The sequence below is a fragment of the Lontra canadensis genome, unplaced genomic scaffold (genome assembly GCF_010015895.1).
Source record: "Lontra canadensis isolate GAN:19392208 unplaced genomic scaffold, GSC_riverotter_1.0 scaffold13, whole genome shotgun sequence".
Taxonomy (NCBI): Eukaryota; Metazoa; Chordata; class Mammalia; order Carnivora; family Mustelidae; genus Lontra; species Lontra canadensis.
This window is the reverse complement of record NW_022631007.1, coordinates 285,015-310,352: the sequence shown is the minus strand read 5'-3', so window position 1 is coordinate 310,352 and position 25,338 is coordinate 285,015. Positions and strand designations below refer to the sequence as shown.

At 39.7% G+C, this 25,338-nt stretch overlaps 1 protein-coding gene across 4 annotated transcripts in view; it reads left to right on the top strand.

The window, feature by feature from the left end:
* USP37 (ubiquitin specific peptidase 37) overlaps positions 1-21,943 on the top strand; it is a 79,301-nt gene extending 57,358 nt beyond the window's left edge. For all 4 annotated transcript variants that reach the window (XM_032857211.1, XM_032857210.1, XM_032857208.1 and 1 more), the window contains 7 exons: positions 1,937-2,192; positions 12,809-12,975; positions 15,702-15,762; positions 18,017-18,132; positions 20,195-20,264; positions 20,704-20,842; positions 21,568-21,943. In XM_032857211.1, the coding sequence (XP_032713102.1) occupies positions 1,937-2,192; positions 12,809-12,975; positions 15,702-15,762; positions 18,017-18,132; positions 20,195-20,264; positions 20,704-20,842; positions 21,568-21,655 (897 nt within the window). In that variant the 3' untranslated portion in view covers positions 21,656-21,943. The remainder of the gene's footprint in view (positions 1-1,936; positions 2,193-12,808; positions 12,976-15,701; positions 15,763-18,016; positions 18,133-20,194; positions 20,265-20,703; positions 20,843-21,567) is intronic.
* Positions 21,944-25,338: the final 3,395 nt, after the last annotated feature.

Below are 25,338 nucleotides of genomic sequence, written 5' to 3'. Positions count from 1 at the left end.
GGATGGAACTAGAGGGTATCATGCTTAGCGAAATAAGTCGATCGAAGAAAGACAACTATCATATGATCTCCCTGATATGAGGAAGTGGAGATGCAACATGGGGGGTTAAGGGGGTAGGAGAAGAATAAATGAAACAAGATGGGATTGGGAGGGAGACAAATCATAAGTGACTCTTAATCTCACAAAACAAACTGAGGGTTGCTAGGGGGAGGGGGGTTGGGAGAAGGGGGGGTGGGGTTATGGACATTGGGGAGGGTATGTGCTATGGTGAGTGCTGTGAAGTGTGTAAACCTGGCGATTCACAGACCTGTACCCCTGGGGATAAAAATATATGTTTATAAAAAATAATAAAAAATATATATGGGGGACTGTAGTAAACGTTTTACATCAGCAGTCAAGCAGGTAATGTAGAGGTTTAAATAATGAATGTGAGAAGGCATAACTTCATCATTTTCTATCTTGATGTATAATGATAGTTAATACCTTGAAGATACAAGCTTCCCTAGGAGTTTGCATCATTTCATGTGACTGATTATAAATCTCCCTTTTTTTAAGATAACAATTTAGTAAATTTTTATTGGCTTGTTTCCCATCTTATTTCAAAGCTGAAGATAGTTTTTGGCTGTTCACCTTGAGTGAGAAAGTCAGAAGTTCTCCCAGAAATGAGAGAAAGTTCGTCAGAAAATAACTTCTGAATATTTATATAATATTGATGTTTTTATTTTTCTCATTTGGAAAAAAAAAACATGGTGACTCAACATTTAAATAAAAATATTAGGGAAAAAATATTAGGTGTACAGTCAGAATGGCTAAAGTTAACAACTCAGGAAAGAATAGATGTTGGTGAGGATGTGGTGAAAGGGAAACCCTTTTACACTGTTGGTGGGAATGCAGACTGGTGCAACCATTCTGGAAAACATTACGGAGGTGCCTCAAAAAAGTTAAAAATAGAACTACCCTGTGACCCAACAATTATGCTACTATTTATCCAAAGGATTCAAACATAGTGATCTGAAGGGGCACATGCACCCCAATGTTTATAGCAGCAGTGTCCACAATAGCCAAACTATGGACAGTGCCCAGATGCCCATCAACGGATGAATGGGTAAAGAAAATATGGTATATACATACAATGGAATATTACTCAGCCATCAAAAGAGTGAAATCTTGCAATTCATAACAATGTGGATAGAAATAGAGGGTATCTTGCTAAGTGAAATAAGTTAGAGAAAGACATAACCATATGATTTCACTCGTATGGTGAAATTTAAGAAACAAAACAGATGAACATAAGGAAAGGCAAGGAAAATAAAATAATAAAAACAGGGAGCAAACTGCTAGAGACTCTTGATGATAGGAAACAAGCAGGGTTGCTGGAGGAGAGATGAATGGGGGAATGGGGTAATTGGACATTAAGGAGAGCCCTTGATGTTATGAACACGGGGTGTTATATGCAACTGATGAATCACTAAATTCTACCCCCGAATCTAATAATACACTGTATGTTAACTAAATCGAATTTAAGTAAAAAATGTATAAATATAATTTTTAGAAACAGAAAAATACTAGGTGTGGTGACAGTGTCCACAGTGTGACCCACATACATCTGGAAGAAAATACACCAAAAATACTTACTGTAATTATCTCTGAGTGATGGATTTTGAGTGAATTTATTTTATTTTTTATGTATTTCCCAAATCCTTTACTTAACACTTACTGTAATCAATAAAATAAACATGTGTCCCTATATATTTATTAGAAGAAAATTAGGCTTGCCAGTGAGTTCATATATTGGCTATTGATTGTCAACTCAAAACATCAAAGAGAGGAAACATTTTAGAAATAAATGTTAGAAATAAATAAACTCACTTTAAACTCTAAGATTGCTGTACTCTCAGACAATCAGGTTTCCTCTAAAAGTGACTCTCTTTTTCAGGATTCAAGATCATGTAGGGTAGATCCTGATAAGTCTGAATTGGAAAACTCCGGATTTGATGGAATGAGCGAAGAAGAGCTTCTAGCAGCTGTGTTAGAGATGAGTAAGAGAGAAGCTTCACCAACTCTGAGTCATGAAGATGATGATAAACCAACCAGCAGCCCAGATACCGGATTTGCAGAAGATGATATTCAAGAAATGCCTGAAAATCAAGACCCTGTGGAGACTGAGAGGCCCAAAACAGTCACAGAGCCCGGTAGGTTTAATGAAAATAAACATCTGTTAAGGCACAACTGTGTTCTGAAGCCTTATAGGGACAAGTGGCTTGTAAATAATGGGAGGTAATATGGATCTGGGTAATAGAACTAATCATATTTTCATGCTTTTTTAAAAAAATCAGTTTAAAAAATGAGAAGTGTATATATTGTAAGTAGTTTCCAGAGGCTATTGGTAAAGTATGCTGTATCCCTTTAAGTGTACATCAGAAGAAAAGTTAGGATTCTTTTGGGCAGTTAAGTAAATATGTCATTTTTTTTTCCCCACTACTCTCAGAAATCTGTAATTATTTCCTCATTTTTCTGTGTCTGAATTTGTACCAGGTTTTAGTGTATAAAATAATTCAAGTTCTCCATTCTCCTTTGGATTCATCCCTTTATAATGGTAGAAATACCCCTGAACTAAGAGGTTAGATTTAAAGCCCCTCATCTTGGCTGTACCACTCACTACCTCTGAATTTATTTTAAAGGTTTTATTTATTTATTTATAGAGAGAGAGCAAGGGGAGGAGCAGAGGGGGCAGGAGAGGGACGGACAGACTAAACTGAGCATGGACCCAATGCTGGGCTTGATCTCACAACCCTGAGATACGACCTAAGCTGAAATCAAGATTTGGATGCCTAACCAGCTGAGCCACCCAGGTGACCCATAGAATTTTCTAAACAGGCGATTTAACCTCTTTGGTGCTCAATTTTCTTATCTCTATACGGGGATACACCAGCCATACTTCAGAAGATTGCGAGTAGAATGTTAGGTCACCTGTATACATATATAGTGTAAAGTGCTATACAGATAAGAAGTTATTTTGTGGTAATTACTCATATTTTGATATTTTTCAATCTGTCAATGGGAAATACAGACCCTCCTTGCCTTGTACACTGCGGGTATTTAAAGATTTTTTAGGTAGAAAACTTTTACTACGTCGTCCTATAACCAACTCTAATATTTTTCTCCAGATATCCCTAATATGTATGTTTATCTGTCTATGTAGCTGATGTGTTTCAGTATGTCAAGCCTAGAATTTGGGAGGTGAAGAGAATAGTAGTAAATCACAATTATTTTCTGTATTCTTGGGGTTAAGCCTCATCAATTGTGAATTACTTTATATGCAAGTAAAGGTGTAAGAATTAGTATATCCTCAGTCTAATTGGATGCAAAAAGCTGATGGTTTTTGGATATAGATATTCCTTTTTTTCCTCCCTTTTTGATGTAAGTATCCTTAGGACATCCCTTTCTCTTATTAAACCTATAGTCACTGCCATTAGATATCATTGGTTAACATTACTGCTTTTGCCTTTTGCCAGTAATTCCTGCTTTCAGCCCTTCCTTTCACATCTTTGCCCACCTACATCTCCCTAAAATTAACAAAGGAAGTTATTCTTACGTATAGTTAGTTCTAGATTCTCTGTGCCAGTAGGGGAGAACACTGAGTTATCAAAATCATTAATAACCACAGTGGCTTACAACCATATAGCAGCTTTGGGGAGAACAAACTTATTAGTAAGTACTTTATAGCCTTTTTAAATAAATTCTGTTCTCTAGGGGCACCTGGGTGGCTCAGTGGGTTAAAGCCTCTGCCTTCGGCTCAGGTCATGATCCCAGTGTCCTGGGATCGAGCCCCACGTCGGGCTCTGCTCTGCCGGGAGCCTGCTTCCTCCTCTCTCTCTCTGCCTGCCTCTCTCTGCCTACTTGTGATCTCTGTCTGTCAAATGAATAAATAAAATCTTAAAAAAAAAAAAAAATCCTGTTCTCTAGCGACTGTCTTCCCCAGTTGGATGCACGCCTTCTTTTGTTTCTTGTTTCTTTAATATCACTGTTCCATTCACCTTACTGTAACTGAAACCCAAAGACATTGGTTCTGCTGCAACATTTCTTTTTTTAACTTACAGGAAATATGGAGCAAGGACAAAAGTAGAGAGATGAGTGTGATGAATTTTCCCCTTTGTATCCGTTATCAACAATAATGTTCTTTTTTAAAGCAACTGTTTGAAATTGCAGATACCATATTTTACCCTAAAACACTTTAACAATAATTATCATAAACAAGACAATCTTGCTTCATATATATCCCATCTTCCTTCTTCACCCCATCCCCTAGATTATTTAGAAATAAATCCCGGATATTAGACAATTTTATCAGTAAAGATTTTAATATCTTTAAAAGAACTTTTTTTTTTTTTTTTAGATTTTATTCTTTTTTTTTTTTTTTGTCAGAGAGAGGTGGGGGCCACAAGCAGGGGGAGCAGCAGACAGAGGGAGAAGCGGGCTCTCTGCTGAGGAGGGAGCCTGATGCTGGACTTGATCCCAGGACCCTGGGATCATGACCTGAGCCGAAGGCAGATGCTTTACCAATTGAGCCACCCAGGTGTCTTTAAAAGAACTCTTTTTTAAAAAACACAGCCTCAATCCCACTATCATACTTTTAAAAATTAACAATAAAACCAAGGAATGATCAAATATCAAAATCCACTGTAAGTCTTTTATTTTGAAAGTGTTCAACTCCACAGAGAAATTAAATAGATTGATTATTTAACATTTTTTCACATTTGCTTTCTCCCCTCACCATGTGTGTCTATGTATGTAGTTGTACGGCAGTTACCCAAAATTAGTATCTTAAAACATTTTAATATCTCTTGTAACTCTGGATTGTCTGGTTGTGACTAGGTTGTAACATCCAAGGTGGCTCAGCTAGGCACCTTAGTGATGTTGTCTAGACAGGTCCATTGGGGTGGCTGGATATCCTCCCCATTCTTTCTTTCCCTTCCCTCTCTTCTCTTCATCTTTTCATCTCCACGTAATCTCAGGGCCTGTCCCTCTCCACATGATCTTTCCAGCAAGGTAGCCAGCTTCTTACATGATAGCTCAGGGCTCCCAGAGCACAAAAGGGGACGAAGCTGCCTGGCCTCCTTAATGTAATGTTTAGGCTCAGAGTTAGCAGGGAATCAGTTCCACCACATTTTGTTCTTAAAGCACTCACAGTGAGAATCTACCCAGATTCACTCTGGGGTGACTACACAAGAGTACAAATACCGACAGTGACAATACTCTGTAGTTCTTTGGAAGCCATCTTTGCAGACTACACATGTGGACACATGCACTTTTCTTTTTTAAAGCAACTGTTTGAAATTGCAGGTAACATATTTCACCCTAAAACACTTCAGCCTGAATCTCCAAATATATGGAAATTTTCCTACATAACGGTTACCGCCCCTAACAATACTAACAGTGTTTCCATATATAATTCTAGTATGAAGTCCATATGCATTTCCCCAGTTGTCTCATTCGTGTGTGTGTGTGTGTGTGTGTACACCCAAAGCTTACCCACTGCATTTAGTTGTTAGGTCCCGTTAGTATTTAGTCAAGGCCAGTTTTTCTTTGAAAGACTCCCATTATGGATTGCCCTACTGTTCTTTAAGTATAAGTTGTTTTTTTCCCCCATACCCTGATAATTCAGAGCCTGGAGATGGGATAGGTTTTCTCCTTGTTGCCCTCTGCCATCTCCAACCCTTTGCTTTACCATTTGGTCTCCTTTTATCCTGCAAAAAATCCCAGCTCCTTGAAGTATAAGACCTCAAACTTTGCCTCCTATTTTCTCCTTCTATAGCTGTCTTTTACCTTTCATTCTCTCTTATCAACATTCTTTTTTTTTTTTTTTTTTTAAGATTTTATTTTTATTTATTTGATAGAGAGATCACAAGCAGGCAGAGAGGCAGGCAGAGAGAGAGGAGGAAGCAGGCTCCCCGCTGAGCAGAGAGCCCGACGCGGGGCTCGATCCCAGGCCTCCGAGATCATGACCCGAGCCGAAGGCAGCGGCCTAACCCACTGAGCCACCCAGGCGCCCCTCTTATCAACATTCTTAGGGCATTCAGCATCCTCATAAATGGTCCTTTCAACAGCCTGGTTTCTTAATTTCTGATCTTAATTCTAAATCTTTTTTCGTACCCCATCTTGATCACTGACAGAAGTCCTATCCTAAATTAGTGGTTCTCAAAATATGTCCCTAGATCATCAGTATCATGTGGGAACTTGCTGGAAATGCATCTGTGGCCCCACCCCAGACTCACTGAATAAGAGACTCTGGATGTAAGAGTCAGTGTTTGGTGTTTTGATTCCAAATGATTCTGATGCATGGTAGTTTGAGAACTGATCGCCTTGACTTTGTCTTCATCAGTAACTGTACTGCCTTTGAAATCTTGATTTCATATATCCTTCTCTCCTTCCAGCTTACTTAGTGTTATGTTCTGTTTTCAGTGATAACTTGATCTCATTAAAATTTCCAGTCGGGGGGTGCCTGGGTGGCTCAGTCAGTTGAGTGTACGACTCTTGATCTTGGCTCAGGTGTTGATCTCAGGCTTGTGAGTTCAGGCCCCATGTTGGGCTCCATGCTGGGTGTGGAGCCTACTTTAAAAAAAAAAAAAAAAAAATTCTTTTTTGCTGTTGAGCAACTCTTGTCACTTTCCCATCCTGTGGGCTGATCTTGGTACTCTCCTCTCCTTCCTCTCTTTTCTTTTGTCACAGTCACCTGACACAGCCTAGCTCCCAGCTCAACTAGTTTTATATTCCATATGTACACCCAAGCAGCTGAAGATTACTGGAGAAAATCACAATTTCGTGCTGACTAGACTTCTCTCTTATTCATGACTGCACTCTTAAGTGGGCACTAAATGTGACTAGTCAGTTCTGTCATACTTCCTTAGTAAATTTCTTTTCTCATTCTTTGTTATGTCTTCCTCAAATCTCCATTTCTCTTTACACACACACTCTAGCTTTATAGCTAAGCTGTGTGCTTTTCAAAGAGGAGAGATGTAGTCAGATGAAAACTCTGCCTGTGTTATGGAGGAACTAGCCTGGCTCTTATGTAAGGCCAGTCCCTCTATTCATATTCAGAATTTCACCCACTGTGCCGTCTAAAGACCTTTTCTCTTGAAATTTTACTCTCTCTCTCCTGCATCTGGTCTTCCCTCTCTTTTAAGTTATTCTTGTCTGGGGCACCTGGGTGGCTCAGTCGTTAAGTGTCTGCTTGAGGTTCAGGTCATGATCCCAGGGTTCTGGGATTGAGCCCTGCATGGAGCTCCCTGCTTGGTGGGAAGCCCGCTTCACCCTCTCTCACTCCCCCTGCTTTGTTTCCTCTCTCGCTGTCTCTCTCTTTCTCTCTAATAAATAAATAAATAATTCTTGTCTGCCTTAATTAAAAAAAAAAAAAAAAGATTTTTTTAATTTATTTCTCACACACACACACACACACACACAGAAATAGATCACAAGTAGGCAGAGAAGCAGGCAGACGGGGAAGGGGAAGCAGTCTCTGGGCTGAGCAGAGAGCCTGATCCGGGACCCAGGCTCCCTTTGTCTGCCTTAATTTTAAAGTGATTAAAACCCCATCTTTAGGGGCACCTGGATGGCTCAATGGGTTAAAGCCTCTGTCTTCAGCAGAAGTCATGATCCCAGGGTCCTGGCACTAGCCCCACATTGGGCTCTCTGCTCTGCAAGGAGCCTGCTTCCTACCCCCACCCCCACTCCCCACCCCCCACACCCCCACCTGCTTCTCTGCCTGCTTGTGATCTCTGTCAAATAAATAAATAAAATCTTTAAAAAAAAAATATTTAAAAAACCCTCTTGTGACCTTCCATTCCCCTACTGCTACTGCCCCCTTTCTTTGCTCACAGCAAAATATTGAAAGGTTGTTTTATTCATTCTCTTTGTTTTCTCACCACCTCCCCATTCTCTTGTCAACCCTCTCCAAGTAGGTTTTCTTCCCCATTACTCCACTGAAGTGGTGTTTGTCAAGTTTACATTAGTAGTATTTCACATAATTCACCACTCCCTTCTTACATTTAAAACTTTTATAAGCTTTTTTTCTCTGAGCTTCCATGATACCACACTTGGCAGGGGGTTTTCTTCCTACTAAGCCAGCTACCCACTTCGGTTATCCACCCCTCCTCACCTCAGAACTCTGACTGTTGGAGTATTCCCAGGACACCAACCTTAGCTATCTTCTCTGCTGAAGCTTCTCCCTGAGTGATCTCGTGTTTTACCACAGCCTCACATAACCAAATTCGTGCCTCTAATCCAGATCTCTCTCCCATGAGCTTTAAATTTTTTTATTGAGATGCATACTTGAAAATTAGTCCATTTGACTAATTTTTCATTCCCCACTCTCCAGCCAAATACGCCTTCCCTATGTCACCAAATGGTACCATCATAAATCCAGTTACTCAAGCCAAAAAACACATCTCACTTAACTTTTTCTGTTTTACTTCACACCTTACCTTCAGTCCATCTGGTCAGATGTACTAAATATGTCCTAAATCCACCCATTTATTATCTTCATAGCTACAATTCTAGTCTTCTGTCTCTCACCGGAGCCACTGTAAATGATTCCTAACGCCTCTTCCACCATTCTTGCCCCCCTACAGACCTTTTTTTTTTTTTTTTTTTTAAAGATGTTACATATTCCTTTGAGAGAGCATAGGCATGGAGAGAAGCAGAGGGAGAGGGAGAAGCAGAGTCCCTGTTGAGGTAGGAGCCCTACGTAGGGCTTGATCCCAGGAACTGGAGATCATGACCTAAGCTGAAGGCAGTTGTTTAACCGTCTGAGCCACCCAGGTCCTTCCAGACCTTCTTTGATGAACAAAGCAACCAAAGTAATCTTTTTTTTTTTTTTTAAGATGTTATTTATTTATTTGAGAGAGATACAGTGAGAGAGAGCATGAGCTAGGAGAAGGTCAGAGGGAGAAGCAGACTCCCCATGGAGCTGGGAGCCTGATGCAGGACTCGATCCCAGGACTCCGGGATCATGACCTGAGCCGAAGGCAGTCGTCCAACCAACTGAGCCACCCAGGCGTCCCCAAAGCAATCTTTTTGAAGCATAAATCACATTATTATTCTGCTTAAAATTTATTTGACTTGCCACTACACTTCATCCCAGCTTCTTGGATGTGACATTATGACTGGCTATGAATATGGCTGTTCATTCTTTTCCATCCTTAACGATAATGCTCCTGATTGGTTAAGTTTCAGAACCATTGCAGTAGATCAGTGATTCTCATTCAAGGACATTCTTGTCCCCCAGGGAACATTTAACAGTGTCTCTCATTTTTGGTTCTCACTACTCAGGAAGAGGGGTGCTACTGGCATCTAGTAGATAGAGGCCAGGATGTTACCAAACATTCTGCAGTGCATACGACAGCCCCTCAAACAACATGACCTATGTCCACTCTCCCACTCTTTCACTCTACTTAGCCATAGTGGCTTTGTCTCTCTCTGTCCCTCAAAATATGCTAAGTTCATTCTCATCTCAGAGCCTTTGTATTTAAACTCCTTAAGGACAAGGGCCATCTTCCTTTAATTATCATTATATCCTCACCTTCTATAACAGTGCCCAATGCATAGTAGATTTTCAGTAAATATTTGGGACCCAACAGATTGTCTTGTCAGTCAACTCAGGAGGGGCAGGAAGACTGGCCAAGTAAGGTTCCGCTGTCTCCAGACACTAGAAGGAAGAGTGTTTGCAAAGGCCCAGATGTGAGAAAGACTGGCAAGTTAGTGCACAACAAAAAAATTCAGAATGATCTACACGGTTGGAGCGTAGTGTTGAGGAAGAAAAGCAAAAGAAAGACATGTATTCTCTAGCTTTTGTGTGGCCTGAAGACATATTTAGAAGTTTGGACTTATATTTCAAAAGCATTAGGAAGTTATTGCATATTTTTAAGCAAGCAAGTGTTTGATAAAGATTTGTATTTGTAAAAGATGATTCTGGCTGCACTGTAGCACATAAATTAAAGAACCCAAAGTAATCCTTTGAGACCTGTTAGGAAGTTACTGCAATGTCTAGACCAAAAGCTAATGGTGCCTTAAGCCAAGGTTTTGGCATTTGAAAGAAGTTGATGGATTTAAGAGATAGGAAATAATGACTTATCTGATATGAGGGGGTAAGTAAAAAATGATACCAGCTTTCTGTCTTTAAAAAAAAAAAGTGTGCGGTGATCCCATTCACTGAAATAAAGACTGTAGGAAAGGAGGTTTCATTTGGGTTAGGGGAAGAGGCAGATAATCTGTATTCAGTGTAAGAATGTTGAGTTTTAACACATGGTTTTCCTTCTATCCAGTATTAAAGCTGTGTCATTATTCCATGGTTATATTTGTTCCCATAGATCTTAAGTAATGTTTGTATACATCTGATAGTCTTGTCCTGGAGATAAATCTGTCTTGTTTATCTCAAAGTAAACTTCCTTCGGGTGCTGAGTGGCTCAGTTGGTTAAGTGTCTACCTTCAGCTCAGGTCATGTTCCTGGAGTCCTGGGATGGAGCCCAAATCCCCACATTGGGCTCCCTGATCCGCAGGGAGTCTGATTCTCCCTCTACTCCTCTCCCCTGCTTGTGTTCTCTCGTGTTCTCTCTCTCTTTCTCTCTCTCTCTCTCTCTCACACACACACACACACACACATAAATAAATACTTTTTTTTTTTTAATGGAAACGTTCCTGATTGGTTCTCTTTCACATCGATAGTATAATTTACGATTGTGTGGGGGCACATTGATAAATGGAATGCTGAGAATTATTGATGAAGAAAAATTCTACCTCTGTCACCTTTTTTTAATTGCATATATTTTGGTAATAAAAGTAATATTTATCTTGGCCCTAAAATAGCAGCCTTAACTCCCAGATCTTTCTTCCACTTGAAATGTTCAACATCAGCTAACTTTGAATGCCTCAGTTCCAGATTTCCAGGAACAATCTGATTGGTTGGCTCAAATATCCATTCCTGGGGCAGTAAGCTAAGGCCAGAGGGACAGGCAGGGTCAAATAGACTTCAGAGCTGTCCCTTCCAGACTGTGGAAATGACTGTTACTCTAAGAATGGAGGAACGAAGAAATTACTGACATCTTCTATATTAATTTTTTTTAAATTGGGATCATATTGCTCTTACCCTTAATACATCCTGAGGGTTTTTCTCTTTTAATGAGTATTCAGAGTTGGTTTTAATGGTAAATATTCAGTCAGCAATTCAATATAATTTAAAAATGATGAACTACTTACTTAGAGTCTAAAATCAAGATGCTGTAAACTTCAGGGATGCCTGGGTAGCTCCTTTAGTTAGGTGTCTGCCTTCAGCTTAGGTCATGACCTCAGGACCATGGGATCAAGTCCGCTGTTGGGCTCCTTGCCCATTGCGGAGCCTGCTTCTCCCTCTGCTTCTCCTGCAGCTCCCCCTGCTTGTGCGCTCTCTCTCTGACAAATAAAATCTTTAAAAAAAAAAAGAGATGCTGTAAACTTCAGACTTTATAGTCTGTGCTGTGGAAAAGTGTCTATCATTTAAGTAGTTAAAATGCAGTATTAGGGCAGGTAAAGCACATAAACTGATTTTATTTACTTACATATTTTTATTTTTAATTTTATTATTATTTTTTCATATTTATTTATTTTAGAGTACAAGTGAGGGAAGAGAGGGAGAGAGAATCCTAGGCAGGCTCCCCGCCCAGTGTTGAGCCCAATGTGGGGCTTAATCTCAAGACCCTGAGATCATGACCTGAGCTGAAATCAAGAGTCCAGTGTTTAACTGACTGAGCCATCCAGGCACCCCAAGCATATACTGATTTTAAAGCAGTCCATATAAAATGAATCTGTAAAGGTAATTCTTGTTGATAAATTAAATTCTTTTTATGAGAATTTCCTTATTAAGATGAGAATTTTTGCTTCTGTGAAGTGTTAGGGAAAGAGAAAGCCCATATCTACCACTCTTATCTGTATTAAAATTATAATGAAATGTTGCTCGTCTCACAGAACAAAATCTGTTTCACCAGAACAAAATCATGACTATACTGTTTATCCTAGCTAGCTGTGTTCTAGAGATTGAGAAGGAACAAGAAAAAATGAAAGATTAATTTTTTTCTTACCTCCTTGGAAGAATGTTTTAAACATATATACTGTGTCCTATATTTGTGCAGTACATAAGGTGTTTATTACATATTTCATGTAGCTTTTTTGGCTTTAGAATACATACGAGGTTTATTTGATTATTAATGTGAAAATACGCACTCTTTTGACATACAGTTTAATGATGGAAAAAATCTCAGTATTAATGTAATCATTGTAGCCTAATTCTTATTTCATTTACTCTAAACAATACTTTGTTCCTAGTACTTGGTCATGTGACATTATGACTGGCTGTGAATATGGCTATTCATTCTCTCCATCCTTAACGATAATGCTTCTGCTTGGTTAAGTTTTAGAACCATTGCAGTAGATTAGTGATCCTCATCCAAGAACAGTTTTGTCCCCCAAGGAACATTTGACGGTGTCTGTCATTTTTGGTTCTCACTACTTGGGGAGAGGGGTGCTACTGGCATCTCGTAGACAGAGGCCAGGATGTTGCCAAACTTTCTGCAGTGCATACGACAGCCCCTCAAACAGAATGTCAGTAGTGCTGAGACTGAGAAACCATGAGTCAGATGTAGTAAGATGAAGTCATGTGTCCCAAGCAAGTTACGTAGGAGGCTCAGGTAAATTACTCTCTGAACAGTAGATGTCACTATAGTCCAGAGATTTCAGTTTATTAGTCAGGATTTCTCAGTGATGTCCTGTTCTGCTTCCTCAGATTCTGCCAGTTTTACTGAGATAACCAAAGACTGTGATGAGAATAAAGAAAACAAAACTCCAGAAGGATCTCAAGGAGAGGTCGATTGGCTCCAGCAGTATGATATGGAGCGTGAAAGGGAAGAGCAGGAGCTTCAGCAGGCACTGGCTCAGAGCCTTCAAGAGCAAGTAAGAGATGATTATACTGCTGTTTTCTCCATACCTGTCTTCCCCAGGAATAACAACAGCTAATGTGTATTAAGCACTTACTGTGTGTCAAGCATTATTCCAGGTGATTTATATACAGTAAATCATTGATACATCAAAACAAACTTTGTTTGGAGCTTTGCCTTGGGTATGAAATAGAAACAGGGATGGTTTTTTTGGTTTTTGTGGGTTTTGTTTGAAAATCCAAATGCAATAAAATGTATTGTTGATAACCTCCCATTACTATAGTTCATTCCTGGCTAAAAGCAAGGTGGGTTAATAGAGATCATTCCCCAGTCCAAGTTTGTTTTGCAAGCTGTAGAAACAGCCAGCGTACCACCATGATTTTGTCACTAATATTTTAAGGCATTGAAGTGTTCTCATCACTTTCTCACAATGTGAATCCTTTCCTGTGAATTATTTGAAAATGAAATTCTCAGGAATATTATCTGAAATTTCATATTTCAGCCATTGACTAACATTTATCTGTTCTTATACAGTAATCTATTTTTTGTAAGATTTTATTTGTAAGTAGTTTCTACACCCAAAATGGGGCTCTGACTCACAACCCTGGGATCAAGAGTCGCACGCTCCACCAGAGCCAGCTGCGTGCCCCATATAATAACCTATGCTGAAACGTTTAGTTCTTCATGCTTATATTTGCCAGACCTGGTTGGTTGCAACCATTGCAGTTGCCTGAGGTATCTGACTGAAAGGTGATGTCTTCACGGTTGTCTAATCCAATGTAATGCAAGTCATGTTAGTAGGAAAAGTTTACTAGAACTCCTTAGAATAAACACACATTTTTAATGTTTACAAATAACCAGGTAAAGAAATCGCTTTTGACTTAGGACCCCTGCCTGGCTTAGTTGGTGGAACATGTGACTCTTGATCTTGGAGTTGTGAGTTCGAGCCCCTTGTTGGATGTAAAGATTACTTAAAAATAAAATCTTTTTAAAAAATCGAATTTGTCTAGAACAGTGGGGTTCAATCTTAACTACACATTAATATCATCTGGGGAGCTTTAAAAAATACTGATGCCTGGGTTGTTCTTCCCCTCAGGAATTCTGATAGAATTGATCCTAGGATGTGGTCTGGGCATCTAGATTTCCTTCCTTTTTTCTTTCTCCTCACTCCCCTGTCCCTCCCTTTCCTCCTTCCTTCTTGCTTCCTTTGTCTCCCCCTCTCTCCACTCCCTCCTGACTTGCTTTCCTCATTTTTTAAAACTTCCCACAGTGATTCTAGTGTTCAGTCAAGGTTGAGAACTGCTGCTTTAAAATGATTTCAGAACCAGCTGTTCTGTATCCTCTTATTTACAAGAAGTACCTCTCTAGCCTCCTGGCCATCAAGTTGCATTCATGTCACCTATTTTATAAATATGGATAGTGATCATTTGTTTTAGAAAACTTATTTTTAGTCTAAAAGACCAAGGTCTGATTTCTTAACAATAGTTCCTTATAGTGGAGAAAAGAGAAAATTCAGCACCCCTCTTCTTCATATACAAAAGACAGGGATCCTATTTTTTGTCAGCTGACCCAGTTAAAACTATCTTATAAACCTATTTCCATAGCTGAGAAATATAAGATGAGGTTTCTTTAGTTTGGTGTACCTGCATCATTCTGTTGACAGCTGGAAGACTCTTTCACCACCTGGGTTTCCACATAGACTTGAGAGCTGGATAAGTTTAATCATATTTCTTCTTAGAGAATATCTGTTTCTTTTTTGAATACACTGTTCTTGCTCCCAGGACTTTAAGGCAGAATAGCTCATTCTGAGCTTCTTATATACTTTAGTAACTTGAAAAACAAGTCTAGACTTGAGAAAAGTATTCTGCTTACATTACATTGTTTCTTCATTTATGCATGAAGTTTGTAAATTATATTTTCTCTGCAGATGAGAGGGAAAAATTTTTTACAGTCAACATTTCCGTATTTTCACAATTAGTCATCCAGTTGAGACATTTTCAAAGGTACTTGTTTTCCTAAGAGAACCTCAGATGTTATTAGAGAAATAACAGTCCGCAGACAATGAATTCATTTCGTTGTCACCATGTATCTAGTATCTTGTGTGGTTTTTTGTTTTTCGTTTTTGTTTTGTTCTGTTTTGCCTGTTTGGTTTTTTTTTTAGCAAGAACAAAATAGAGGTGTTTGAATAATGGTCTTGTGGAAATACTGTTTGTCATACTGTCCCAGACTTGGGGCCGGTGATGTGCTGGAGCCCACGCGCCATCAGCTCAGGCATACTCGCCGCCTCCCAGCTGCGCGCTCAGCGTCCCTTGGGTAGCTTCAGACTGACCATACGTAGTGGGAGTGTTTACGCCATGAAAACTGGCAAAAGCTGTAAATAGAGGAAAGAAAACAGATCCATTTGCCAAGTAGATCCTGCTGTGTGCCAGGTATTTCAGACATGGAAGGAGAACGGGAATTACATCACCGCGTCACAGTGAATGGCTTTTGGTTAGCGCATCAGATGTCACTGACTAGAGAAGGTCGCATGTAAGCCTTTTTAACCCCCAAGGTTATGTTTTAGAGGGCAGCATTGGAAAAAGCGGAGAATTTCTCCACACCCCTCAGAAGGTCATATTCCAAACATTCCTTAGGTTATGGAAAACATTATTAGAAAATACTTCCAGAACAGCTCGTTTTATACTCCTTAAACAAGTTTATTCAATACCTTGTAAAACCTTAGTTGTGTTCTTATCCCTTTAGGAAGCTTGGGAACAGAAAGAAGATGATGACCTCAAAAGAGCAACAGAGTTAAGTCTTCAAGGTGTGGAAATTATTTTAATTACATTGTTTTAATGGTGAAATGTATCACACTCAGAAAAGCATGTGAAATATTATTTTTAATGATTTAATTTTTTTAAAGTGTTTGGGGGGTTATTGTAGAAGCAATACCATCTCAAATATCCAGGATATTAAGTATAGTTCCTTTGTTTGTTTATTTCAAGTTTTCTTCTCCCTGAATAGATTGTTTCCTCCAGCTGCTCTGTCCTGTGTGGTTATTATGCTCTTTATATTTATTAGAGACTTTCCTCAGATACCTAGTAGTCCTTGGCTGTAGGTTCATGATTAAGAAAAGGAGACTAAAAGGTTGGTTGGAAGCCCTGAGCGCATGAAAGCTAGAGCTTGTCAACTCTGAGTTTTTACAAGGCAGAACTGTTTTGGGGATGATGTTAATGTTATTTAGGCCTTTCTCTTGGGCTGGTCGGATTCCTAAAAAAGAGTTTTCTAATCTCTTGCCTTTGCCTAAAGGTAAAAAATGTGGCTGCCAAAGTTCGGGAGCCAAAGAGAGCATTAGGGCTGGAGGTCACATTCATCTGGCCGCATGCAAACTGGCCGCCTCCGCTGTTTTCAATATGTGCCTGACATCCCCTATCCAGACACTGTTTCATCCTCTCCAGAGGTTAAAACTCCAGACTTCTCTCATTGCTCAGCAGCATGAAGTGGGGAGAGAGGGGATCCTGGGAGTGTGTTTCTCAAATACTTTTCATCAAATCCTTATTTTTTTCTCCTCCTTAGCCTCCAGTTTCAAGGGTACCTGGTAACTTCGAAATTGTATGTCTTTTGAACAAGATGTAAATTGGATTGGTTCTCAGCTTTTCTGTTACTGGCTTAGGATTTGGCTTTGGCTTTCCTAGGTCTGCTAAGTCAGGCACCATCCGCTTTCCAGCTTCCAGAATTCTGATGTTACGGTCTCTTTTTCTGTTCTTCCCATTCTTAGGTGTTCATGTCTTATAAATAACTCTATACTGTGATTGGAGTGGAATTAATTGTATTTTATTTTATTTTTTTTTAAAGATTTTATTTATTTATTTGACAGAGAACACAAGTAGGCAGAGAGGCAGGCAGAGAGAGAGGAGGAAGCAGGCTCCCTGCTGAGCAGAGAGCCCGATGCAGGGCTGGATCCCAGGACCCTGGGATCATGACCTGAGCCGAAGGCAGAGGCTTTAACCCACTGAGCCACCCAGGCATCCCGGAATTAATTGTATTTTAAAGCAAAGAGACACTTAAGTACAAATGATTCTGGAGTTTTTCTGTTTGTTTTAAGATTTTATTTATTTATTAGGACATGAACAGGAGGAGAGGCAGAGGGACAAGCAGGAGAGGCAGAGGGACAAGCAGACTTCCCACTGAGCAAGAAGCCCAAAGTGGGGCTTGATGCCAGGACTGTGAGATCATGACCTGAGCTGAAGTCAGCCTCTTAACCAACTGAGCCACCCAGTGCACACCCAACCCTCACACCCCCGTGATTCTTTATTTAAAGTCATTCATAAAGATGGATTCTGCCAGTGGAAACACTTTATTAAAGATAAAAGCAGATCTTGAATTTAGTTGTTAGTGTAGTGTATTTTAGTGAAACTTAAGTTAAAGATTAAATTTCCAGGGAGACCTGGGTGGCTCAGTCGGTTGAGTGTCTGCCTTCCACTGGGGTTGTGATCCCAGGGTCCTAGGGTCAAGCCGTACCTCAAGGGAGCCGCTTCTCCCTCCCCCTGCTTGTGCTCTCTCTCTCTCTCGCTACCCCCACTCAAAGAAAGAACATCTTTTTTTTTAAAGGTTAAATTTCCATTGTATTTGTTAAGTTTCAAAAGATGTAATATTGAAGAACATGAAAGGATACTGATTTTTTTCACGGTCACTTTTCTGTATCATTTGTATTTGCTGGGAGCGCCTACGACGCACACCAAGTACTTGAAATCTAACACACAGTTTATATAATGTGACATGTAGTGAAATTGGGTATCTGTGAAATCATAATCCTTTTTTCAGTTGTATTCCTTTCTTATTAGCATTATATCCCTTTCATATAAATTTCATTAAAAGAAAAGGGACATTTCTGTTTCAGATACCTGGTACCTGAATTGTTACTTCCCAGAGCAGGCTGGGTAAATTGAAACCCTAATAAAGTTTTGGGTTTCCTTAGGATGATAAAATAAGTAGCCCAAGCTGTTTTTTTTTTTTCTTTCTAATCATATCAATTTGTGTCTATTCTAAGAACTTCCACAATACTTTGTATTCTGCAGAATTTAACAACTCTTTTCTGGATTCATTGGGTTCTGATGACGACTCTGGCAATGAGGATGTTTTAGACATGGAGTACACAGAAGCCGAGGCGGAGGAACTAAAAAGAAATGCAGAGGTAGGCTGCTTAACTTCCTAAGGAGGATTGCTCAGGCTGCCGGCATTACTTCTCCTGCTGTTTTTCTTCCAAGGCCCCACTAGCAGTGTCTGCTGTGGCAGTCATCAGATGTTCTTCACTTTCTCTTGTCCTTTGCTCATTTCTTCCTTTTTTTTTTTTTTTTTTTTTACACTTTAGATTTTATTTACTTATTTATTTAAGAGAGAGAAAGATCCTGTGGATGAGGGGAGGGGCAAAGGGAGAGGGAGAGAGAATCCCAAGCAGGTTCCTTGCTGTACCCAGAGCACAATGCAAGGCTTGACCCCAGGACCCTGAGACCATGACCTGAGCCAAAACCAAGAATTGGACACTTAACCAGCTGAGCCAGCCAGGCGCCCTGCTCCTCATTTCTTATACACAAGATTCAAAATAAAATGAAACAAAACTAGAAAGATATCCCGACTCCCTCTTATGTGTGTGAGGTAGTAACTGAGTAACATGGCTCTCGATGTCATATATATATATATGAATTCACCCATAGTCCTGCCAGAACTGTATTATCTTTAAAGTGAAATAACAGAACTAGTTGGTTGTTACTTAGTAAAAACTACTGGATTAAAGACATTAAACTAGAATACATTATAAACTTTTTTTGCCCTTCTTTTTTCTGAAAAATTGCCTTTTTACCATTTACCAATTTTTTTAAATAATTTTAATTACATAGAACTCCACTATCCTAATGCAACTACCGTTAGCATTTTTACATATTATTTTGTTAGCCCTACCTCCAAGTGTGCTTTTAAAATGTCATAAGTACAGGGACGCCTGGGTGGCTCAGTCGTTAAGCATCTGCCTTTGGCTCAGGTCATGATCCCAGGGTCCTGGGATCAAGCCCCACATCAAGCCCCGCTTCGGGCTCCCTGCTTGGCGGGAAGCCTGCTTCTCCCTCTGCCACTCCCCCAGCTTGTGTTCCCTCTCTCGCTGTCTCTCTCTCTCTCTGTCAAATAAATCTTTAAAAAAATAAATAAAACGTCACAAGCACAGTTTTTATTCTGCTTAGATGTAAAAGATTACTTATAAGCATTTTATTTGGCTGTATGTACTATATTGCCTCAGATCAACATACTGTTTATTTCATTTAATTTTTAACCACAAATATTTAAGTTTCTGTTATTCTGCTGTAATAAAGAATACAGTGGGAGGTGTCTGGCTGTCTCAGTCAGTAGAGCGTGCAACTTTTGATCTCAGGGTTGTAGGTTCAAGACCCACGTTAAGTGTAGAGATTACTTTAAAAAGAAAAATCTTTAAAAATACATTGAGGAACTGTGGATGATTGTAATATTTTCTGTATTTAAGATTTTCTTCTTTGAGTAAATTCCCAAAACTAAATTACTGCTTCAAAGTTGAGAAACATTTTAATGGTTTCTGGTTTACAAATACCTATATTCCTTCCCCAAATTTGTACCTTCTAGTGCTACCTGCAGTGCATGAATGTCACTTTCCAGGTTTTTACAATTTTTCTACTAACAGTATTTTAATAGCATTTTAAAAAATATTTAGAATGTACAAGTTTATCTGTAATCCCTGCAGCACCACTGCAGCTCTTTTCATTTTGTTCATTGTGTTTTCCAGTACTTAATCATTAACATACCTGCTTTTCTAGAGCTGTGGTTACTGTGTGCATTCATGTGGGTTTGAAAAACAAGTGAATGCGTTGCTGGCCCACTAAATAATACTGCATTGCGTTGGTATCCCACTGACCACTCCGCTGCTATTGGGCCTGTAGTTAGTTCCAACTTTTCATTATTAAAGATAATGCTACAGTGAATGATTTTATACATGTGCTCTTTTCTCTTTTCTCCTTTGGAATTCTCCTTTGGACTTTCCTAGGATGAATTCTTAGTTGGAAGTAGAATTCTTGGGTCAAAAGGTTTGAAAAATATAAACACTGGATTTTTTTTTATTGAGTTTGACTACACACACACTGAAACTGGCCTTGTTAGCTTTGATAATAAATTTAAATTTAGTGTTTTGCTTTTATTCAAATGAAGAGTTAAAGGTCATGCCCACTTGTGTTTTCCAGACAGGAAATCTTCCTCATTCTTACCGACTCATTAGTGTCGTCAGTCACATTGGTAGCACCTCTTCTTCAGGTAAATGGACATTATGATTTCAACGTTTTACAAATGAGGTAGCTAGCATTTCCTCCCTGTTAGTTTGCTCTGCACCTGTCTCCGTGAGCTAGAAGTTGAATGCATCAAGAAAAAGTTTTAAATCTTTCCTTTGATCACACTCAGTGTGAATTGTGTTGAAGGCGCAACTTTCTTCTTTATTTATAAACGACCCAAATTCCCCTTTATGTTTGTATGTAAATATATATATGCAGACCTATATATTTATCCAAAAAGTTGTGCTGGTGTAGTATATTTCTCCCTTAAATTCCTGTACATTTTTTCTGAATGGTTCTTAGAAATGTTGTTGGGGATAGGGTGGATGGGGGGGGCTGTTTCTCTCTCTCTCCAAAACTTCCTATACCTGAGAAAAATGCAGTGTGTTTTAATAACCACAATTTTAAGATTTTATTTATTTTAGGTCACTACATTAGTGATGTGTATGACATTAAGAAGCAGGCGTGGTATACTTACAATGATCTCGAGGTGTCTAAAATCCAAGAGGCTTCTGTGCAGAGCGATCGGGACCGGAGTGGTTATATCTTCTTTTATATGCACAAGTAAGACACTGCCAGGTCTGGAGCTGTGGGCTAAACATCTCCCAAACTCTTCTTTTTCCTTTTTTTTTTTTTTTTTCCCCGTAAGGACAAATCAGTTATTAGTTGACAATATTTGACTTTTGTTATCTTTGCTTAGGGCTTGTATGTTGATGTCTTTTTTTTTTTTTTTAAAGATTTTGTTTATTTATTTGAGAGAGAGATCACAAGTAGGCAGAGAGTCAGACAGAGAGAGGGGGAAGCAGGTTCCTTGCTGAGCAGAGAGCCCCATGTGGGGCTCGATCCCAGGACCCTGAGATCATGACCCGAGCCGAAGGCAGAGGCTTAACCCACTGAGCCATCCAGGCGCCCCATGTGTTGATGTCTTAACTCCATGTTAATTACTTATCTCACAATAGTGTTGAGGTATGGAACTTGAGACTGTTCTATAATAAAGCTGTCCTCTCATAAACCTTTCTGGTCTTCCAGTTACAGCAGCTAGAAGATCTGCGTTCCCTGGATGGCTGGGAACTACATAGCATTGTTACCAGGGGTAGCCAGTGCCATTGTGCCCCCAGTGTTCTCAAAAATCTGCACTTGGGGTTAAGATAGTGATCAAATGAATGAGCTGCTTATTTAATAAATTTTAGGCACCAAGTGGGATTGTGCAGGCTTTATCATAATCTTCTGTCTGTCCTTCGGTTTTGCTCACTGAATATCCTGTTTTGTTTCTTGTTTGTTTTTTCAAGGGAGATCTTTGATGAGCTGCTGGAAACGGAAAAGAATTCTCAGGCACTTAGCATGGAAGTGGGGAAGACCACTCGTCAGGCCTTGTGAGGACAGACTCCTGGGTCGGCAGTGTGCACTGCGTATTCCTTCTTACTGCTGCCCACCTCACCTCACCTCTGCAGGAGGAGAATTCGGAATTCTGCTTGATGCGGGAGCAACAAACAGCTCAGGGCCAAACCAAAAGACGAAAATTGCAATTATGTGGAATGCTCCATGCTAATTGTTTTATGGAAACTTTGGTCTCACATCTGTAGCTGATACCCTCTCTTTCTCCTACAAGAGTGGCACTTCCTTTTGTCTTAGGAATATATGTTGTAAATATATATATATACATATATATATATGTGTGTGTGTGTGTGTGTGTGTGTACATACGTATGTGCACACATACATGTGGAATGAATGGAGCCTTAAAGAGTTGGGATGAGCCACCGCAGTATGCCTGCTCAGAACGATTAGCACAGCAGTTTGGAGAAGAAATGAAGGTGTCCGAGTCCATTCACCTGAGAGAGGTGCAAAGATGTACGTATCAGTCGGCATTTAGCTTTTCTGTTCCTTGAGTAGTTTCACTCAAGTCTATAATCTTTCATGTGTGTTTCTTATTAGTAAAGTTCACTGGAAAGCCAGCTCTCCATGTTACACTAATGACAGTTTGTCCTCCTTGCAAAGGAGAGGCATTTCTGCCACCTGACGTGAGGAGCTTTTTTGTATAAAATTACTTCATGGATTTGTAACGCTTTTGCTGTTTACATGCAGTCCCAAGAAATGGATTGTTGGTGCTCTGGAATGGGTTATGGTCCCCTGTTTGGTATTCATTGTACACTTTGTATTTTCTTTAAAAGAGATATCCTTCACAGTATATTCATTGTATGTCATCTATATTATTATGGTAGTGAAGATAGAATCTTTTCCTTTTCTTCTGTGTCATTCTTCCATGGAGCAAGCATTGCCCTAAAAGATTGCAACCAAAATTTTAAGAGGTAAGAAAATAATATCCCAGTTGGGATTCCCCAGCAAGGACGCTTGGGGATAAGGAAGAATGCTGGCATCTGTCTCTCATACATGGAGAGGTCAGGCTGAGGATTCTTGTGTGAAAGCTAAACACTCGGGACCACGAGAAGCCCTACTGCAAGTGGGAAATTAAGTACGTGAGCTTAGGATGAAGCTTGAGCATTTAATCATTTGCTGTCTATCTTTCCCCTTAAAAACAGGATGAGAACGAGAACGAGATTGGTTTAAGTAATCCCAAGAACCAAAAGATAACAAAGGTGTATAATATATTTTATCTTTTTAGGTGCTCTGAGTTGAGGCTAAGCAGCGGTGCAGCAGTCCGTGCCACAGTAGTCCCTCAGCTGGCTTGACCAGCGTGGATATTGGGGAGCCGGGGAAGCCACAAAAAGAATGAGTTCGAGAGGTGAATTCTGTCCACAGAATAACTTTGTAAGCCTGGGAATCATTAGGTTTGCAGTTAAGTGTAGCAAAATGAAACCTTCAGTATTTTCTTTCATTTTTTACTTTTTTTTTTTTTCAACAAGGAGGGAATTCTTGGTTCAGTTCTGAGGTATGGACAAAAACCACCTCAGTTTTTTAAGGGGAAGAAACATGTTAAAGTCCCTCATCACAGAAGGTGCAACGTCTTTTCTAGAAGATCACCTTAAGAGAGCTCCAGACCCCACACTTGGACATGTTCTGACATAGTAACTTGTTCTAAAATTCTTGGTTTTTACATTTTAAATGGCCCCAGCACGTTGCTTAACTACAGATGAATGTTCTTCCTCCCGCCGTGTACCTGCACACTACCACAGTGAATGTAGCAAAAGGGTGTGCTGGTCAGCTGCACGTGAGCAGAACAGAGCAGAGGGAAATACTTGGTTTAGAAACAGTAGCTTTTGCTCGAAAATAATTGGTTTTCTCCCAGATGAGTGAAGTGGTGAGCAAATTCGATAGCTAGTTAGGACTCTTCTGCGTGTTTGCATTTGAGAGCTTTGAAAGGTGCTGTTAGAAATGACTGGAAATATTTTGAAGTGGGGATGCATTAGGGCATTAAAAAAAAAATAGAAATGATGCCATAAGCTCCATGCCCATGAAGTGCCCTCATTTGACTTGCTTTTTGTGGCGTGTGTGTGTGTGTGTGTGTGTGTGTGTGTGTGTGGTTTAGAGGTACTCATGGCTCAGAAACCTGGTTGGATTTGATCTTCATTTCTTGGGCTGGACTTGCTAGTTGAAAATAGGTTACTGAGGTAGATGAATTATCTTAACTGCTAATATGCTTGCGAATTTGGGGCTTGACTTTTTCTCGGTAGCCGTGCATTGTTGTGCTCGTGTCAGCGTCCCTCCCTCCCCGTGCTCCGTTTTCCCCCCTTTCACTACGCTTTAGTTCTCATTTGGGTTCATGACTACAGGTGGACATTTCAGCTGGACCGCATTAAAAGGGTTTATTGTTTTTTTGAGCTGGTTGTATATATTTAAAAAGTGTAAGTAGATAATATATTATTTTTTTGCACAGTATGATCAGTTTGCTCAGAATCGGGGGAATGGGGCATTTGATTGTGTTGGCGCTGGGAAGGGACAAGTCAGAGAGGGACAGAGTGCTTCAGTCCCAGGCAGCCTACCCAGTCACCTTTCTACTGAAAATACCAAAAATGGTTACATTACTTTAACTGATGTTGAATTGGAACTTGACAGCACTTACTTCTGCAGACAACTGATCTTAATTGAAATTTTTTGGAAGGGAAAACTAAGCTAAAATTCAAACTTACTGATTCTTATCACCTAGTATTATGGAGAATTGGAAGCTGCATGTGGCCAGGTGGCTGCCGTCCCTAATTAGTAGCCATGACTGTAATTTAGGCCGGTGAAAAGACAGACTGTTTTGCGGGGAATGTATTTACAGGTGTGTGCACACTCATGCGCTTTGTCTCAGCAGGAGAGAATAAGAAGTAGCAAGTCCATGAATTGTTCTTCTATTTATATTTTGATTCCAAAAGCTATTTGTTTACTTGCCATGGGCTGTTAATTTCAGGCCTAACTTAATGGCTCAGTAACAGATGTAATAAATGTAAATGTGTTTACGTTTTTAGAATTGTACAGTGATCCTTACAGAACAGCTGATTAACGCTGGGAGGCAAATACTAGACTACATTTCTTTACTTCTCTTCTTGTTCAAGTGTAGAATTCTTCCAAAAGAGAAACTTTAAGAATTAAAACCTCAGCAAGTGAATTCATGAATTTACTTACTCTTCCATAGTGCAGTGACCGTTATGTAACTCTATGACCATAGCTCTGCACCTGTACAGCTACAGACACAGTCATATGATGAAAATGATTTGGAAACACCTGAGAGATTTTTGGCACATCTCTATAGTTGAGTGTTACGAGTATAGAGCAAGCTTGGGGGTGAGGTTTGGAAACATACAGAAAGAAATTTGTAAACTCATTCCTGATCTGAAAAGACTTTATATTAAAACAAAAATATTACTCTTCTTTGTCCTCTGAAATGCCGCAGTGGATGCTCTTAGTCATCCAGACTTCCTTTTATTTTTTTCTCTTTGCTTTAATTGGCAGCCCCCCCACCCCACATCCCCATAGGTGGAGTTTTAAATCAGGAAAACAGAGCTAGATCTCCCAAGTACATTTGGATCTTGTATATATCTGGAGATTTTTAGAAAAATCAACAACCCGGTACCACGGGCAATCCCGTTGAGTATCCCCCACGAAACAGGCGTGTCCTCT